Consider the following 20367-nt stretch of genomic DNA (forward strand, 5'->3'; position numbering starts at 1 on the left):
AATCCTGTTACCGGGCCCACGAACGTGGATTTTATATGGGTTTTGTTCAACAATCTGCAGCGAAAAATGCCTTTTTTACATTTGGGCCACTAAGTGGCACTTTAGGCGTTGATAAATCATCAATACTGAGATTCCGAATTATTTTTTTGCTTACAAATGCTAATCGGTCTAAAACTATCCGAAAATATGCTATATTTCTTCTTAGTGGAGAGCAATTTTGGGAAAAAAAAACTTTGTCTCCATTAAGGAGAAAGTTGTTTAAAAACATTTTGGTGCGTGAAGAGCACAAAACCTATAACGAAATTAGTTATGGATTTTGCGTTTCGACTTTGTCTCATCAGAAACCGACACTAATTTAGTGATAGGATAACTAATTTTGTTATAAGTTTTTTGCTTCTCACGCGCAAAGATTATTTTAAACAATTTTCTACTTAATGGAGAAAAAAATAGTTTTCACAAAAATTGTTCTCCACTAAGGAGAAATATAGCAAAGTCTTTGACGGTCAGCCTTGACATGGTTACCACACCGTCCATCTCCACGTCCCGTGAAGATACATATATGTGGCACTCAAACTTAAAGTGCTGTTCGCAAGCAACTGCGTTTGTTTGCTCTAGATCAGGCAAAAAGTCGCTCACCTTATTTTGTCTAACCTTTGTAATTTCGGTTACGACTTAATACCTTTTTGTCAGGTCCTTCACACTTCGAACTACGTTTAGTGGTTTAGCTTTGTAATAAAACCACCCAGTGGCCAATCGATTCCACTTGATAATTCCTGATATCCTTAAAGTTTATATTTATCTAGATTTTAAAACTTAGTTTCGACACCCGTTTATTCGCGAAAATTAGAACTACCATTCGGACCCAAAGATGGCGCATCTTATGTACTGATATTCTTCCAATTGTGCCATTTAGCTAAATTTACCTTTTTTTGGCAAAATACATATATTTGTGACATTTGGCTTGTGAACTACAACCATGCGCAAAACTGATTCTGACGCTACTTTATTAAAAACTAAATAACTGATTCTAGATAATGCAGATTCTAAATTGGGGTAAACCCCTGTATTTATGCAAAGGTACATATAACTTAACTTGAATTAAGTCACATTTTTGTGTTTCGGCTTCTGAAGAACTTCTGTACAAACCGGGCCATCAGTCTCGATCAGTCGTTTACTGTACACATAAGTTATGTGTTCTTTTTTTGGATCTAGTGTCTAACTAGCGGCTGAGTCAGCTGTTAGCTACTGACGAGGAGAATTCGAAACACAAAAAATATGACAATTTGATTCTAGATAGTTTTGCAGTTTCCGAGAAAGTTGACGGTAATGCAATTATCTTTCACAATCTTAATTTTATTGAAGTTTTCGTGCCTAGCGTCGAAACGCGAACAATTGTTTGGATGTTACAATTATTTGGCACGGTGGTTTATCAATTTATTTGCTTGACTGAGCCGCGAGTCTTTTATATTATTTCAGTCTGTTAATGATAGAAGCTTTCTGACACTGCGTGTTGAGACAATTTTCTATGCGACGAAATATTCTAGGTTCATTTGATCTGCCTTCGATCTCTGTTTCACGGTCGAATTTTATCGTTTTTTAAATAATGTACATTCGTCTTCATTGGGGGTTTCTTCTTTATTGGTATTGCTGGTTGTTGGTTTGGAGGTACTAGGCGTAATCGTTGCTAATTCTCTGTTGGTACTCCGCCGTTGGTTTCGAGATTCTAATCGCATTAGTTATAAACTGGCCATTTGATTGTGTTTTTGCAGCGTATGTTGAAGAGTATTCAAATAGTTTATTTGACGCGGCACATGCGTTGGCTTTAAGGTTCCGGGGTATTTGAGCTTCAATTTCTTCAAAACTATGGGAGTTGTAATTTTGTATTTTCTTAAAATTAAAACAAACAATATGAGAATTTCTTTAAACAATTTGATATTTTTCATTTTTCTAAGTTAAATGGATTCAATTTACTTAAAACTAGGGAGACAATTTATTATTTCATTAAAGTCGGGGAGACAATTACTTATAGCTAAAGGAATATTTCAACATCGGACTAGCACTGCATCTGGGGAAGGAGATAAAGGGTGGATAAGACTAACAAGGAAAGAACAAAAGTCAAACTTTAATACTAATTTTATACATTTTAACGACATTCAATTAGCTAGAGATTACTGGGTAGCGAAAGTTATGAAAATTAGAGCCATAGTACTCAAGTAAGTGCAAGGATGTGAAGTATACAGATCGGAAAACTAGAAGTGGCAGGGTCATGAGAACAGGCCTTATATCTTACGGGCTTAACTTTTGTCTTCTGCTAATGAGGGTCGAGCTTAGGCAGCATAACTACGAATCACTGGTGATCTTGCGTGGCTTTTCTTTTGTCAGCTCTCGCGGTAAAGATGGACAAGTCTGTCTATGCCAGGAGACATGCTGTGATTCGAGTGATTCGTAGTTATGCTGCCTAACCTCGACCCTCATTAGCAGAAAACAAAAGTCAAGCCCGTAAGATATTAATCCTGTTCTAATGACCATGACATGTTTTTCCGCTCTGTATATTTCACATCCTTGCTCTTACTTGAGTACTATGGCTCTAATTTTCATAACTTTCCCTACCCAGTAATTTCTAGCTAATTGAATGTCGTTAAGATGTAAAAAAGAAAATGTGACTAACATACTCGAAATAAAAAAGAAAAAAAAGTTAAATATTAATGATTTTCAAAAAAATGTATATCGTCAACTAATGTCTTCCTTGGGCCCATAGGGAATCCTCCATCCTAACACCACTCTACTGAGCACACGACCAAACAACGTGCTCGATGTCTTGGTAACCCTCGCCTCAAACGCCACTCTCAGTAAGCCCAATACTAAAGAGATGAGCGTCGGACGTATAGTGATTAGACAAGGCCGTGGATATAACGTGAATAAATTTCAGACATATCCAATCCCTTAACCCATGTTTTAGTCGATAGCTTAGGGACCGCCCCAGGTCCTCATTGTTCCATGCGGGTTGCCCACAATTTATCATTATCTGATGAAACATACTGAAAAATTTCATTGAAAAAGAAAATACTGACTTCTAATGCGCCCATTTTCGCGAGAGAATCCGCACTCTCGTTTCCGGGAATTGAAGATTCAGCAGGAACCCATACGATGGTTCAGTGATATGATTTTCCTGCTAAAGTAGTTAGAGTTTTTCGTATGTTTCCCGAAAAATACGGAGATTGCTTGATCGACCTTCATTGGTCAAAATGCTGAAGAAGAAAGTCGACGTTCTCCTATACTGAAAGAGGCACAGACGAGAGTGGCAGGAACACACCTTGTGGAACATTAGAGGGATCAAATTCATCCAAATCCGAGATGGATGAGTCCATAATGTCATAATACCTATCACTGGACGATAACCGATGAAGCGAACAGCTCACCGTTAACCAGCGGTGGCACGCCAAATGAGCACCAGCAGTAACACGCCGGTGTACTGAACTAGTGAATCTGAATGCTGGTTTCGGTAAATACACGCAGAAACTAAATTTGAGACGCTACACTGATAATGATCAATCACTCCGTCAGTGAATTGCACCTACATCTTTTACCAAAAGTACTCCGTTCCAAATGTTGTAATTATGCATTCCACTAGGTCGCCAGGTTTTTTTTGAAGAATCGCAACTTTTTAAAAAAGAATCGTGGTTCATTTACTCTTTTCAACAGTCGATTGTTTTGATCGATTTGCGATTCACTCGCCCATCTCTAATTTGCACAATTCCGCTATGTTGCAAACGAGGTAAAATAAACAAAATCAAAACACCACGAAAAAAGACACCAATAATCTAACAAATTTAAAATTTTAAATTCCGCATGCAAAAAAAAAAACGGCAGGCAAGCAAATGGTGGAATGATTCAAACGGATGCATCCCTTCTTGTACCTACTTAAAATTTCCCAATGGGTGACATGCAATTTCCAGTCGTTTTTACAGCGGCTTCCTGGAACGCTCCCACAGGCTCACCCAAATGGCTAACGAGGCAAAATCGATATGATGCTATAGGGTGTTTAGATTCCAAAAAATGATAGCGGGCTGAAACTTATAACTGTTAAAATGAAAAAGCACAGTATATCCTTGTATTTTTATTGGTTCAAGACGTGTTTGTTTCTGCTCTAATTATGTTGAAGCTGCTTGTTAATTACAGGTACAAAATTGAACAAAATATTTTTTCTGCCTATGAAAGACAACCTTTAGAGTCAAAATTACCGAATTTATTAGGACGAATCTTCAGTTCCGGATTAGTTATGGAATTTTCGTCTCGTCAGAATCTGACACTAACTTAGTGACAGAACTGAGCTAGCACCGGATTACGTTCCAGCCTATCGTCAACGCAGTGATTATTTTGTACAGAATATTTCCAGAATCGCCCTAATTATTTTGACGTACGTAAAAATTTCCAAAAGTTTTACCACAATTGGTGATTCACCAGGCTGCTTATACAAAATATGAACCACCCTAAAGACCATAACAGGGATAAAGATGACTCTGAGATCCAGCTTCGTGTCGTTATAAGTGCAATTCTATATACTTCAACTGCCGGAAACGGTACAGAGAAAACGAAACTCTTCTGTTCCTATTCAAAGGACTCGATGTCAGAAACATTTTTTCTTACATATTCTCATTCCATTAGTAGGATTTTTTTCTTCACATAAAGCAGTAGGAAGTAGATGAAAATGGTTTGGGATTCTATCTAAAGGAAAAAAACGTTGTCCTATTTTGACCGGAAATTTGGCCTTGAAAGGAATTCTCGATATAATGCACTCTTTTACAATATTTCTAAAACTTTCCAGTGCGGGAACTATGCCACGTAAAATCAAGTAATCATTTTCACTTACAAAACAGCAAATTTTGTTGGAGGTGTGAAATTCCACTCCACTCACTCAATATTCATCGCTACAGATGCATAACTATACACTAAGGTTTTTACGCGGTTTTTGCGCGGTTTTTTAAGAGGTTTTTTTTGACGCGGAATTTCCAATTAACACGTTTTTTACGCGGATTTTCCAATTAACGCGGTTTTTGCAAAAAAAAATATTCTAAGTCCTTTTGAATGCAAAAGACTTTTTACTGAAAAAACAAGTACTTTTAATTGGAAAGAACTTAGAAGAATTTTGGCAGTTTTTATTTTTCGCGGATTTTGCAAATAACACGGTTTTTGCCATAAAAATATTCTAAGTCCTTTTGAATGCAAAAGACTTAAAAGATTTTCGGAAAGATGGAAGAGACGGGTCTGGAAGACTCCTTATGGCTCGCACCTCAACAATAGGGGTATTTTCGGAATGGACTTGACGAGTAGGTGCCAGAAATTGATTTTTGATGCCATTTTGAAATCCAAGATGGCGACTTCCGGCTTAGCGAAATTCGCTATAACTCAATCAATATGGATATTTTCGGAATGGTCTTGTTTGCTAAAACCGTGTTAATTGCGAAATCCGCCCAAAAAAACTGGCAAAGTTCTTTGCATTTAAAAGGACGTAGAATTTTTTTTTTTCGGGAAAAAATCTAAGTCTTTTTCATTTAAAAGGACTTAGAATATTTTTGCAAAAGCCGTGTTGATTGCGAAATCCGGGCCAAAATAACTTTCAGAAATATTGAAAGTCTTTTGCTAAAAAAATTTTTTACGCGTATTTTCGAATTAACGCGGTTTTTTATACGCGGATTCTCCTATTACGCGATTTTTTATACGCGGATTCTCCTATTACGCGATTTTTTCTTGATTTGATTATTTTATGTATTGAGCTTTTGGAAATCAGTTTGAAAAAATGTGGGTCCAAATAGTATATCTTTTGCAATAGCTTCACAAAAATCGTGGAAGGATTTTCCTCATCTCATATTTTGCAAATTTGCTTTTAAACGAAACCATTGAGTAAATAATGAGCTTTGTCGTTGATTTTTTTTAACTTTGTTGCTTCATGAGTTGATTTATTAGAGCGGTTATTTTTGAGAAAAAATAAACGTTTTGGAACATTTTACAAGTGTGGACTTTGTATAGGTACATTAAAAGGAAGTTTTCATTCAAAATTTACAAAAAAAATGATTTTTTTCTTTGCATTTTTTAAAATGTATATGTGTCCACTCAAAGTTTCTACAGACCATTATTCGAAGCGGCGTCCTGACCGCTATGGAACACTCTAGACACGCGCACATCAGGTAGAAACCTTTTTATGGCATTGTGCACGTTCCCAAAACGCTTCGCGTTGCCTTGTACATGTACAGACTAATCGTGAGATTAGTTTTTTAAAAAATTGTTTTATTTATGGTTTTTGCAAACATTTCTCGACATAAATATCTTAATTGCCAGTAGTCACAAAAATTCCACTTTTCAGCTCAATGTGCAAATTGCCTGCCAAACCAAATTTTTTTGGAATTTTTTTTTGTTGGGAGCTTTGGCAACTTGCCTTGAGCCTTTCCTTTTCCCGGAAGGCGTGTAAAACTCTTGACCTGGATGTTGCTTGATATACACCTTGACGTATATTTCATCGTCCAATATGGCACAAACTGTGACATTTGGCAACTTTCTGTGTGGTGTTATTCCGAGTAATTGTACACTTTTTTTTTTCTAAATAGTTGCTTCGCGGTGAGCCATCCTCGAAGTAACGAGAAACCCATTCAGAACGATAGTGTAGCTGTATTGAAACCCAACCTTGTCCTTATTATACATCGAATAAGTAGAAAAAGCAAAAAAAAAAAAACAATTCAAGTTGTGTTTGTTTAGATTGCAGTATGTTTTCCACCCAGAAGTTTTTCCCACCAGGATTCGTTTTCCCTTATTTTTTTCTCCTCCAGCTCCGGTTCGTTTGTTTTTTTTCTCGATAGTATCCCGTTCTCGTGTAAAAGTTATTTTTTCGCCACAATTCTTCCACCACTCCCTACCCACCATTCAGCAGGAACCAGTCAGTCGGTGTGTCCCCTATCAATTACCGGTATCCCTCCGTTTGCTCAGCACTTTGCTGTGTGTGTGTCAAATCACGTATTTTTGCTGTCTTTCGGTGTGTAAATAATTTCTTTTTTTCTTCCCGTCAACCATTTGCTTACTGTCACGTCATCATCATCAACATCATCGTCAACATCTACTGCCACCAACTGACACGAACCAAACCAAACCAAACCGCACTATAACTCCAACCGTGCGTCCCCATTTCTCTGATTGCGGACCACTGTCTTTCTTTTTGCTCCGTTTCATTCTCCCATGCTGCTGAATTCGATCCGAATCTCAAACAAATATTTAGCAGTCACCGTCAGGCGACCACTCGACTCCTAACAGTGATACATATGGCAATAAGCAACCAACTAAAAGCATCGGTTCCCCCGCGGTTGTGGGTGCAGGAGGGCTGATGAAACACTACGAACCACGCCAGGAAGCGGAAACGGATGAGGACAATCTGATAGTGCCTGCTGGCGTGCTGGATCGAACGGCCGATACACACGGTCGGAAAGCTGGCCACGGAAAGAAGATGCATGTGACTCAAACCGAGCCGAATGACCAGTTCGATTTCACCCAGGCGGACATCCGGGAGAGTGTTTCGCAGCTGGAGTCGACAATTACGAAAACCATTCAGAACAACGAACAGCTCAAAAAGGAGGAGGAAAGCTTGCTTGCGAAAAAGTCCTCCAAACACAAACCGATTGATATCGAAAGAATAGTGGAGACTGAGCTAATGATGCCGGATATTGAGCAGTTGAAGGGACGAGATGTGTTCAAGGATGACTACGTGATTGAAGATATTGCGACCCCGGCGGTTTCGATTAAAAAAGGTCCCATTGCGCCAACCCATAAAGCTCCGGCGACGAGCAAAAAGTCCCACGGTTTACTCAGTGCCACCACCAGCCATCCCAGTAAAAGTCAGTTGACCAGCACCAGATCAAATCATTCGTCTACCATCAGCAGCACAATGTTTACGACCAAAACGGCCACCACACCACAGACCACCCTAGCAATGCCGGAAATGACCACACAGAAGACCACATCCATTGATCCAACTAACGGCGATAATTTATCTAATCAACAACGGTGGACTAGCCCCGACGAGTCCCTGCCCGAGAGCAGTAGCTCGCCTAATAAACGGCAAGCTCTTTCCACTGGAACTAGCTCCACTACGGCCCAAACCACGGCCACCAGTACCACCACGCCGGCAATGACGACTAAAACAACGGAAACCTTGCCCTTGGCCGCCGCAGCCACCAGCAGCACCCAAAGCACCCCACGTAGCCCCAGTACCGTTGCAACCGATGCCGCGATAACGACACCGCTTTCGCCTCTAACCACGGTCACCAGCACCACCACTGGTGAGGAGAAGGAGGAGGTGGAAGAAGCGACCATAGTGTCCACTGCCGCTACTAACACTCGATCCACTAACAAAAATAAGTCCGACTACAAAGCCGCCGTTGCGGCCGCTGCTACTCCTCTCGATGAAGTGCAGGTAAGCTTCCTCTAGGTTTGTGCCCCTTCCGTTTCCAACCTATTGGTAATGCGAACGTGTGTCTGTGTGCTGTGTTTGGAGAATTCCGAAACAAACGGAAAGTGTTAGTTTTTTTTAATGGATTTAGTTCGCCGATTTTAGTTTAGCCGGAGTGTTGTTATATCTACGATGTTTTGTTTTCTTTTTGAAGGGTTGATATTGACAACTTTTTGTTTTTAGTTTAAAAGAGTTTTGTTGTGTTTTTTCGCGTTTGTTAATGCTGTGGGTATTCTTTTGTGTAGGGTTGCCAACTATTCTCGCAGATCAAATTTAAAATTTGTGAATTTTTAACATCGATTATCGCCAAGGTAACTGACTTATTTATATGGTGTTGTAAACAGATATACATAAACATAAACGAAAACAGCGGATTCTTCTTCCAAGAATGTAGTGAATTCACTGCAGCAACACATTTCTTGCTTCATCCGAATTATTATACAGATTTTCATAACGCCGATATCCCCCTGCTCTTTGCTATAACGTAGCAATGATAATTCTTCCTATTAGTAGGAACTGATATCTACATTCTCAAAAAGTTCTTATTCAGGATCGGTGTCTTCGGCAAAGTTCTAGAAAATATTATTTCTAAAAAACTTTGGTGAAGGCACTTGGTGTGTTTTTCTTCTTTTTATTGAAATTGGATATTTTTTCTAATTTTATATAATTGAATCTCTTGGTGTAGGAATGTTGCAGAGGGGTTTTGGAATATTTTAGAGGGTTTTTTTTTATCTTCGAATCATTGAATCTTTAATTATATATCCTTTCCATCTTTAGATTTTTTGAGCTAGGAATTTTTTTAACCTTTTAAATTTAGATCTTCGAATCTTAGAAAGTTTGGATGCTACGGTTTTTCTAATCTTCGGATTTGTGGATCTTTGCAGCTTGATATTTCTGAATCTATTTATACTAGAATTATTCGAGTTAAACGTTTTAAATATTTGAATTTCATGATCTTTCAATTTTTGAATTTGTTGATCTTTCAAGCGATGTATCTTTATAAATTTAGATCTTTGTATATTCCTATATTTTTAAATCTTCGGCGTGTTTTTCAAGACCTTTAAATCCTAGATTCTTGGATCTATGATTCTTTCGGATTTAAAAACATTGGATTGATTTTTGGATCCTAATCTTTCATCTTTCGAACTTTCGTACTTTTAATCTAAAAATATATGAAGCATTTTATCTTTGAAGCTTCGAGTTTGGATTTTTTTATCTTTAGTTCATTGTATCTTTGAATGTTTATATCGTTGAATATTTGTAACATTGGGTTAGATTTTTTAATCTTTTTATTTCTGTATCTCTGAAGCTTGGTATTTTGAAATCTCTTTTACTTTCAACCTTTTCAGCTTTGTTTCTATGGAGCTAGAAACCTTTTCAACTTTAGATCTTCGGATCATTGAAGCTTTCCAACTCTACAACTTTGGATATGATGGCTCTTTCGAATCTTTGTATTTTTGGATCTCTGGAGCTTGATATTTTATAATTTTTGTATATTTGGGCCATTGGGTCTCTTAATGTTTAAATATTTGGATGTGTAGACCTATTATTTTTTTATCTTCTAAACTTTGTATTGTAGATCCTTCTATTTTTGGATCTTTGCATTGAATTTCTGGATCTCTAAATCTAACTTCGGTCAGTTCTTTGGAATTTTTCGTAACATCAAACCTTTTTTGGGTCTTAGGATCTTCAGCGATTGAGATCTTTTAGTCCCTGGATTTTTACATTTTTCAATTCTATTTATCTTTAAATCTTTGAATCATTAAATCTTTCAAGCATTGGATCCTTCAAACTTCCAACCTTTCAATCATTCAACCTTTCCATCTTTTAATCTTTCAATATTCTATATCTTTAAATCTCTTTGAATCGCTTTGAATCTTGGAATCTCTTTGAATCTCCTTAAATCCCTTTGAATTTCTTTGTATCTCTTTGAGTCTCTTTGAATTAATTTGAATCTCTTTGAATTTCTTGGAATCTCTTTGAATCTCCTTGAATCCCTTTGAATTTCTTTGAGTCTCTTTGAATCTTTTTGAATCTATTTGAATTTTTTCGAATCTCTTTGAATCTCTTTCAATTCCCTTCGAATCTCCTCGAATCTCTTTGAATATTGGAATGTCGGATTCTCGAATTCTTAGATTCTTTGAATCTCTTTGGATCTCTGAATTTCTTTGAATCTCCTTGAATCCCATTGAATTTCTTTGAATCTCTTTGAGTTTCTTTGAATCTATTTGAATCTCTTCGATTTTTTTTAATCTCTTCGAATCCCTTTGAATGTCCTTGAATCTCTTTGAATCTTGAAATCACAGATTCTCGGATTCTTAGATTCTCAGAGTCTTTGAATCTCTTTAAATCAGTTTGGATCTCCTTGGATCTCCTCGAATCTCTATGAATCTCTTTGAATCCCTTTAAATCACTTTGAATCTCTTTGAATCTCTTTGAATTTCTTTGAATCTCGTCGAATCTCGTTGAATCTCTTTGAATCTTGTTGAATCGCTTTGAATGTCTTTGAATCTCTCAGAATCTCTTGGAATCTCTTTGAATCCCTTTTAATTACTTTGAATCTCTTTGAGTCTCTTTGAATCTCTTTGAATCTACTTGAATCTATTAAAATCTCCTCGAATCTCTATGAATCTCTTTAAATCCCTTTAAATCACTTTGAATCTCTTTGAATTTCTTTGAATCTCTTTGAATCTCGTTAAATCTCTTTGAATCTCGTTGAATCTCTTTGAATGTCTTTGGATCTCTCAGAATTTCTTTGAATCTCCTTGAATCCCTTTGAATTTCTTCGAACCTATTTCAATCTATTTTTTAATCTTTTTGAATCTCTTTAAATCTCTTTGAATCTCTTTGAATCCCTTCGAATCTCCTTGAATCTCTTTGAATCTTGGAATCTCGGATTCTCGGATTCTTAGATTCTCAGATTCTTGAATTCTTGGATTTTCGGTTTCTCGTAATCTTCGAATGCTGGTGTGTTGGACTGTTGAACTCTTCCAATCTTGGACTCTTGGACAGTTGGAATCTTGGAATTTCGAAATCTCTGAATCTTTGAACCTTTGATTCATCTCGAAATCTCGGAGTCTAGCAATTTCGGAATCTCGGCGACTCGAAATCATCTCGGAATCATCTCAGAATCTCGGAACCATCTCAGAATCTAGGAGTTATCTTGAAATCTCGGAATCATCTCAGAATATTGGGATCATCTCTGAATCTCCGAATTATCTCGGAATCTCGAAATTATCTCGGAATCTCGGAATCTTGTAGTCATCTCGGAATCTTGAAAACTCGGAATCATATCGGAATCTCGGAATCATCTCGGAATCGTCTCGGAATCTCGGAATCATCCCGGAATCTCGTAATCATCCCGGAATCTCGGAATCTGGGAATAATCTAAGAATCTGGGTGTCTCAGAATCTCGGAGTCTGGCAATTTTGGAATCTCAGAATCATTTCGGAATCTCATAATCATCTCAGAATCTCGAAATCATCTCGGAATCTCGGAGTCAACTCGAAATTTCGGTGGCCATCTCGAAATCTTGGAATCATCTCGGAATCATCTGAGAGTCTAGGAATTATCTCGGAACCTCGAAATCATCTCGGATCTCTGAATCGTCTCAAAATCTTCCTGGAATCATCTAGGAATCTCGAAATCATCTCGGAATCTCGAAATCATCCCGGAATCTCGGAATCATCTCGGAATCTTGAAATCATTCGGAATCATCTCGGAAATTCGGAATCATCTCGGGATTATCTCGAAATCATGTCTGAATCTGGGAATCATCCTTGAATCTCGGAGACTGGCGATTTCAGAATCTCGGAATCATCTCAGAATCTCAGAATTATGTCGGAATCTCGGAATCACTTCGGAAATATCTCGGAATTTTGGAATCATTTCGGAGCCTCTGAATCATTTCCGAATCTCGGGATCTCGTAATCAACCCGGAATCTCGGAACCATCTCGGAATCTGGGAATCATCTACGAATCATGGAATCATCCCGGAATCTCGGAGTCATCTCGAAATCTCGGAATCATCTCGGAATCTCGAAATCATCTCGAAAACTCGTAATCATCTCGGAATCTTGGAATCATTTCGGAATCATCTCGGAATCTCGCAATCATATAGGAAATATTCCGGAATCTCGAAATCATCTCAGAATCCTGGAATCATTTCGGAATCGTCTCGAAACCTTGGAATCACCTCGGAATCATCCCGGCATCTAGGAATCATCTCTGAATCATCTCGGAATCTCGAAGTTTTAGAGTCTCGGAAGCTCGAAGTCCCGAATTCTCGGAGTTTCGATTTCTCTGAATCTTGGAATTTTCCAATCTTTCAAGCGATTAATCTTTCCTCCGTTTAATCTTTTAATCTTCAAGTTTTGAAATTTGTATATCACACCCCATGCCTCTGAGACGATTCCTAGTCACACGTGGAGGGTCTGCCAAATCGATGAAGCCTAACTACCGGACCAACGTGAAACTGTAGGCAACCCCCTCTGTTAAGCAGCTTATGTGCCCAAGCATCCACATCCCAATGAGTTTGCATTTGTTCGCCAGATTCATCAGAATGATCCGACAGCCATGGACGAGTTTGGGTTAGAAGTTACGTGAGCCTAGAGCTCTTAATACGGCACTGGGTCCAACATTTCTACCAGGGCAATTGGTACTTATTGCCCTTATGATTTATAGGCAAGCCTCTCTTTCAACTTTTGATAGTTTCAAACTTGCTTTTAGCTTTCTACTTTGGGCCACCTCACCATCGACGCTTATGCAACCATTGGCCTGATAATTGAAGTTTTAAGCCAACACGTCATCTTTGGATTCAAACCCCATTTTTTGCCAAAATGACTTTTTCCGTAGTTTTTTTGATACGCTGATTTCACAGCAGTTTACTCTGTATTATTACTCCAAAATATTCCACTTCCGTTGTAAATTCGATGGTTCTATTAGAAATATTTCGTTTCAGTTTAACTTTCATTTTCCTTGTCTATGGAATTGTAATAATTTTTGGGGATTTGTGCTAAAATTCGCTGTTGTACACCATTGACGTGTCACTGATCTAAATCAGTTTGAATGCGGTCCGAAATCGTAGATTCACCCTTGCCTCTAACAGCGATGGCAATTTGGTCTGAGAAACCCGTTACTTCGAATTCCAGACTTGCCAACTCATTCAGGAATCACTATCAGTGCTCACTATCAGTAACCACAGAGGTGGTGACAGCCCTCCTCCTTGAGGGCTTCCCTTACTGATTTTCATGGCTATGGTCACGCCTACCAGCGTACTAGTCACAGTACGGCAACACAACGTTTCAGTTTTCCAATCGACAGTGGAACGCGTCATCCTCTTTGATTCAGTCACACGCCGAATCGATTCGTAGGCAGTACTGTCGAACCGTTCTCAATGTCGATTAAGAGCGATCAATTATTTTGCAGAGTATTGTCAATTTTTTTCGATAAGATTGTAATTCTGCTGAACATGTCCAGTCCATGCACCATCTCTGTTCTTAAAAAAGCTGCAGTTCTCTTTTCGGTGAAATGTGGAACTAATGTCAGACATAAGTACATTAGGCATCATATATCTTTGGCATAATGGGCGATTGGCATAATTCACAAGAAAAAATAAAAATGATAATTTATCATTCTTCATTTCATGAACTGTTCTTTGATCGAAATATGTTCTAAGACAATTGTAACATGTGTGTATGTCACACTGATCAAAGTATATGTGGATTTTCAATACCTAAATTCAAGCGAGTTTCTCCATGCTAAGCGTTCGATTTTTTTCTTTTATTTGAGTAAAGATTTCTTCAACTATATGCAACAGAATAAAATCAGAAAGCTTCTACAAGATCGCAAAATTGCAATCTTCCACTCTCTTACAATCACCACCGAAAAATGAGTTTCTTACAGTGATACAAACTTCAAACGCGTTGGTCCGGCAACTGGACTTGTTCAGATAGATAAAAATTTGGTACCATCACTCATGGTAGTACTTGAAATCGACTCAACGATAGGCCAAGCGAGTTTTTTTTCGTAGCAGTTAATGGTTGCGTGTATATATGGAGTCCCACAGAACATGGGATAAATATGCGAATAACGTCTGCTTAGTACCATAGCAGCGCACATTGTCAACTTTTAGCCTCTAGATTCGGAAGTAGCTTCCACAAATGACTGGTCAAGCGACGAACCTATTTTGGGAGAAACTTGTCCCAAAATATGTTTTTTCACTATGTGTGCTATATTTTTCCTTAGTTGAGAACAATTTAGGTAAAAACTATTTTTTCTCCACTAAGGAGAAAATTGTTCAAAACCATCTTTGTACGTTAAAAGCACTAAACCTATAACTAAATTAGTTATGGAATTTGCGTTTCGATATCGTCTCATCAGAATCCGACACTAACTTAGTGACAAGACCCGCGGGATATCATGTAGGACTAGCAGTTAGCCCAGAAACACAAATAAAGTTTTCGTTTTTTTAAGCGTAAATCCGGCGTTAGCTTAGTACTGTCATTAAGTTAGTGTCAAACTCTGATGAGACGAAATCGAAACGCAAATTTCATAACTAATTTACTTGTTTTATTATAACATTAAATACGACATTATCGTCCAAGCTGGCAACCCTACTCGCATTCAGCCACAGTATCAACATCGCAAACCGAAAACTAACGATTATTAGTTTTTCGACTATTGAATTTTAGTTTCAGACAGTTAACTTCTCCTGTTTCCAATAGCTCGAACCAGAGAACAAACCTTTAGAACTTCGTGCATAATACGCTAACTATCGCAATGATGTGGCTTTAGTTCCTGCTTACGTATTCTTCGCGAGACCCACGTTTTATTGATTGCGAGTTATTACCTCTACCATCTGATGCCCGTACCTTCCTTGTCCCTATCACTGCCACCAGCTGGTGGTAATGTTCTTCCAACCAAAATCCATATCGTTTTCCCATCGTTAAGGATCTCGTCCGTTTAGCTGTTGTTATTTTTATTATTATTACTATTATTATTATTCGGTTCGCTTGTGTTGTGCAGGATGAGTAGCGCGCTTGGTGTTCTACTAAATTGATTCCCATTGTTTAACGCCTTCGGTTGATTATTTTCGCTAGCCCGGTTAAGCTTTTTTTCCCCCTCGGTACTTTCATATTTATAAGACTAAAACTCAAACCGCTTTAGTTAGTGCAAGTTGGAATCAATATGTTTTGTTTCCGGAAAAAACCCACAACATTATCGATGATATACGATGCAAATTGTCTGACGCACCCTATTGTAATTATCACCGAATCACGCCAAGTATTTTGGAAGCTCGTATGGATTTTCTTATTTGAAAACCTTGCTTAGTGTTGTTTTCCTTTTTGGTAGTTTTGTGGAATGATAACATCGTCAACACCGAATATACATGAAAGAAAATAAAAGCAAAGCTCACACAAAATTGAGTGATTACAACCAACCTCACATGACACTGTCTTACAGCACGGCTCAAATAATCACCGGCTACTAGTAGGTAGGCTGAAAGCGTAAGAAGCTTAACAGAACTCGTCTGTCCTTTTCCGCTATCGTCTGCTTGACAACTTCCTAGCTATAAGAACACACTTGCGAAGGAAGTAGGCTGGCATTTATCCAAAAAGCATTTGACAAGGGACCCACAACTGCCAACTTGATATGAAGTGAAAAATTAAGAGTAAAACCAACAACTTCAACCAGTAAATGTCCACAGCATTTAGACATATGTAAAAAATCTCACACACGACTTCCTCCCGTCCAATCCTGTCTGTAGCAACTGAGTAGCACTCTAAAAACCGTATCTCTGTTATTGTTTTTCTTTTCTGGAGTCCGTTCCAATTCAGATGTCGTGCTCCGAGACACCATCACTGTTACTTATTGTATGTGTGTGTATACTATTTATATTCAACAAACAATTTTCTCGGTCTTTAATGTCAGCACTCACTTATTCTATCATCCCTACATCAATTCAAATCTCCCCAAGCCAAGCTTGCCCAAAACGAAAGAAAATATGTGTAAATAAAAACCCCGGCCAGGGAAACGGGGGCACCTTCCTTCGGTTTACCCACTCTCACGCGTCGTCACAGTCACATTCAAGGATTCATGTTCGTTCATTAGTTAGCAGCAGGGATCAGCTTTGCTTTTTGCCGTTTCATATATTCGTCTCGATGGTTACTTTGTCTGTCACTGTTTTTTGTTTTTCTGTGTGCGATGCTCGTTTCAGCTTAATTTAATCTTTTTTTTCTTCCCGTCACGGTTTATACCGACCGGAAATATGATAGCACAGTGTGCTTTTACTTCCCGTCGAGGGAAAATGATTTTCGGTCGCTTATGAATGGGTTTCTTGGTGCTCAATATGAATCATGCTTCATCCATGGAACGAATTTGTTCGGCTTACAGCTTTTTTTGCGATATGTGCTTTCTCATGACTGTAATAAGTGTAAAGATTCGGAAGTAAGTGACTGTGTACTTTTGGTTTGAGGTATCTGTTAAGAAGATCGACCAATGTATGGGGTGTGCGCTTTTAATAGAATGTAGTTTTAACCAAATACCATACGTCTCCATCAAATTGAAAGATGTGAAACTGATAGAAGAAATGCTTTGTAATAAAATGTGTAGATTCAGCTTTTAAGGATTAGCTAATTCAAGACCTTTTCGTTCGTGTGTTCCATATATTAGCTTTGATATATCACGATTCTTTTTAAAATAAAACAGTATAATATCAAATAAGTTATGGAATTCGCGTTTCGACTTCATCTCATCAGAATTCGACACTAACTTAGTGACAGGACTAAGCTAGCACCGGATTTACGCTAGCTCCAAAAACGGAGGCACAATTTGTGTTCCTGAGAAAAACCCTAGTCAAGCGAGATGTTCCGCAAGAAAAAAGCTCATAATATTGATTTTGCGACACATCAGCTTATTAAAATAAAACATACATAACTTGAATCATATGAATTTATATAGAACGCATTTAACCTTTTAATACAGATGGTGAAATCGGTTAATGGAACTACTTTTGAAAAATTCTTAGCTCCCTGACCACAAACAGTGAGGGATTCCATGAGAAAGTCCTCAATTAATGGCCATTCACGATTCGAGCAAAACTTTGCAGTTGGGTACGAATCATGAATGTCCATGATTTTCTCTGGCAATTAGAACATTTTGGCATAAAAGCAATATTTTAAAAGGGCGTAGAAGTTTTTGCACTCGGCATTTAAAAAAAAAGTTCGGTTACCGTATTCTGCGCGAAAAAAATCTACGCTGAACAAAATGTTGTGACATTTTTAAAAATAACAAATTTATTTTAAAAAATTTACCCATTTTTTATTTTTTTTTCTTTTGTCGATGAAAACAGAAAGAGAAAAGAAAGATTTCAGATTAACCTTAAACATATTTTTAAATGTCACAAATTGACAGAAAAAACTATAATTTTATTATGAAATATGATTGAAAATGCCATTTCAAATCAAAATGCGTTTAACGAAAATCTTCCAAAACGTGATAGTTTTCGAGTTATTTGCTTTACATTTACATTTACTTTACATTTAAAACATTTCTTTTCTCTATAGAATTTCATTGACAAAATACAAAAAAAAATTAAAAAAATAGTTTTTTTTGTAATTATATTCAACATAAATTTGGATTAGTGAAAAATATAACAACGTTTTTTTCAGCGTATATTTTTTTGTGCGTTTCATTTCTATAACTCTTTCTCAGATTGTTTTGCTGTATAAAATACGGTAATCGAACTTTTTTTTTGAAAATTTTTTCTTGAATCGAAATGATCTCATTAATTTTGGAAAATATTTAGTCTTCCATGCCGGTGAAGCGTGTAAAGTTTCATCAGAATCAAAGAATTTTTTTGATTTTCGGACGGACCTTCGTGGAATTCCTCAGTAATCTCGACACATGAAAAGTCATTTGACCGAGTCTAGTTACTCTTCAGTCGGTTGCTGGTAACCTGGAATTACGATGACAGTCATTTGAAAATTGTTATTCTTAGTTATTCTGCTTCAACCCTCTTTAGGAACCTGATGAAACTCTTCGTTGAGATCCGACAGCATTTCTTCTCTGTATTCCTACGCTATCTTGCCTATCTATCTTGGATTGTAATGGAATTCTTTTCAAGATTTTTATGAAATCCTTCTCAAAGTTAGTACTTTCAAATGCATACTGAGTGGTCTGCCCGTTTTTGCCCGTTCATGAGTTAGTTGAGTGCAAAGTAGGCCTTTTTTCGAACAAAAATCGTGAATATCTCAGAAACTGCTCAACATATTAGGTTGCTTCCTTCACCGAAATTTTGTATTTCATTAATTGTGACAGTTTTGTAAAACATTTTAACCTTCCAAAAAATCTTGAAAAGAAGCTATAATGAACAAAATTGATTTTTCAGTATTTTCTCCAATAATGTTCTATATCTCAAAGATTATTAAAGATAGACTATTACCACCTTCAGTAAAGATTCTTGCACAAGAATTTACTACAACTTTGCAGAATACACCAACTCGCTATCTCTAATTATACAAGAAATAAGTTTTGAATGTCACTTATAGGAGGATTAATCATCAAACTTTTGACTTTAAAAGATGGGGCGTCTCAATATCATAAATTCTTCCGAAGATAGTATATCGCTATAACAAACCATTTTGGAGTTATTCAAAACGATCACGTTTTTCGCGTTTTAAACCACTGTGCAGTCCTGTGCAAACTACACCACACAATCACTTTATTGGAATGGAAAGGAGTCTCTAGAATCTTCTCTGACTGTTCATCACACTGAATCAACAGCTTAGTTTATTTAATTCCCCGTACATCAAAAATAATCCTTGCCTAAAAAGATGAATTTTAGCAGCTAATTGCGAAAAGTTTTCTTGACTTGGATAATTGAAAGAGAGCACATGGGAGAGGGGCAGGGTTCAATAAAGGATATTTTTTGGGACCAGTAATGCAATGGATTGAGCAATAACAAGTATTGAATTAACTTTTTGTAACGGAAGCTAGGGAAAAATATTCAGAAGGCGACCAAATTCCAACATCGGGGTAGTAGAAATCATATCAGGAACAGAGGAGAGAAGGCGAACAACAACAGGAAAAAAAGCAAAACTGGCAGCTTTACAATTACAGCCTTGGGCTGACAAGATATCATAAACCAGGTGGACGTCTGGTCTTCGGACCCGTTGGGAATCCGTCGAGCCAGCTTGTTTCTTTTACTTCAAATTTCGTTAGTACAGGCACATCGGTAAGGGTGAAAACGGTTACATAGTACCTCTCTACCTCTGCGAGTCTTATGACGCTTATGAGCATGATAAAAATACCAAATTTGAATATTTATCGTTTTTGGATAAAAGGTGGATGAGGTACGTATAGCGAAGATCACGACTTGACAGGATGTCCTGAACTGGTACAACTCGGGCCCCAAGCAAATTCTTTGACTGATACCTGGAGTCACAATATACGGCACATACCCATACCCAGACAACGTGCTCAATGTCGTGATAGCCCGGACCAGCCACAAGCGCAAAAACTATGACTGCCTTCAAGTCCAATACGCCGCAAATCCATATCCAACGAGTAGTGGTTGAGAACAGCCAGAATATTACACGAATTAAATCCTGTTCCATTCATCCCCTTGAACATAGGTTTCGTCAATAGCTTCGGGGTAATAGAATGTAGACCACGTTTAAGCTCCCCATTGCTCCACGATGTTTACCAGTTGTCGAGCGTCCTCTGACGACAAATATTGAAAAATTCACTAAAGTAAATTGGTATTTCGAAGTTGCCAGCTTGTATTGCGCCCGCACTAGCTAAAAATTCCATCTTTTGATTTCTAAATTCCGAGATATTTACATGTTTAGACCTAATTGATCATTAGACATATT

General features: G+C 37.6%; 1 protein-coding gene across 7 annotated transcripts in view; it reads left to right on the plus strand.

Annotated features, from left to right (window-relative positions):
* The window catches only part of LOC131690329 (uncharacterized), a 561476-nt gene that overhangs the window by 491086 nt on the left and 50023 nt on the right, over positions 1-20367 (plus strand). For 5 of the 7 annotated variants that reach the window (XM_058976022.1, XM_058976026.1, XM_058976027.1 and 2 more), the window contains one exon: positions 7265-8455. The exons of 1 other annotated variant lie outside the window; for it this stretch is intronic. In XM_058976022.1, the coding sequence (XP_058832005.1) occupies positions 7265-8455 (1191 nt within the window). The remainder of the gene's footprint in view (positions 1-7264; positions 8456-20367) is intronic. One more of the 7 variants, XM_058976025.1, reaches the window with a different exon arrangement.

Source organism: Topomyia yanbarensis, chromosome 3 (genome assembly GCF_030247195.1).
Source record: "Topomyia yanbarensis strain Yona2022 chromosome 3, ASM3024719v1, whole genome shotgun sequence".
NCBI classification, from domain to species: Eukaryota; Metazoa; Arthropoda; class Insecta; order Diptera; family Culicidae; genus Topomyia; species Topomyia yanbarensis.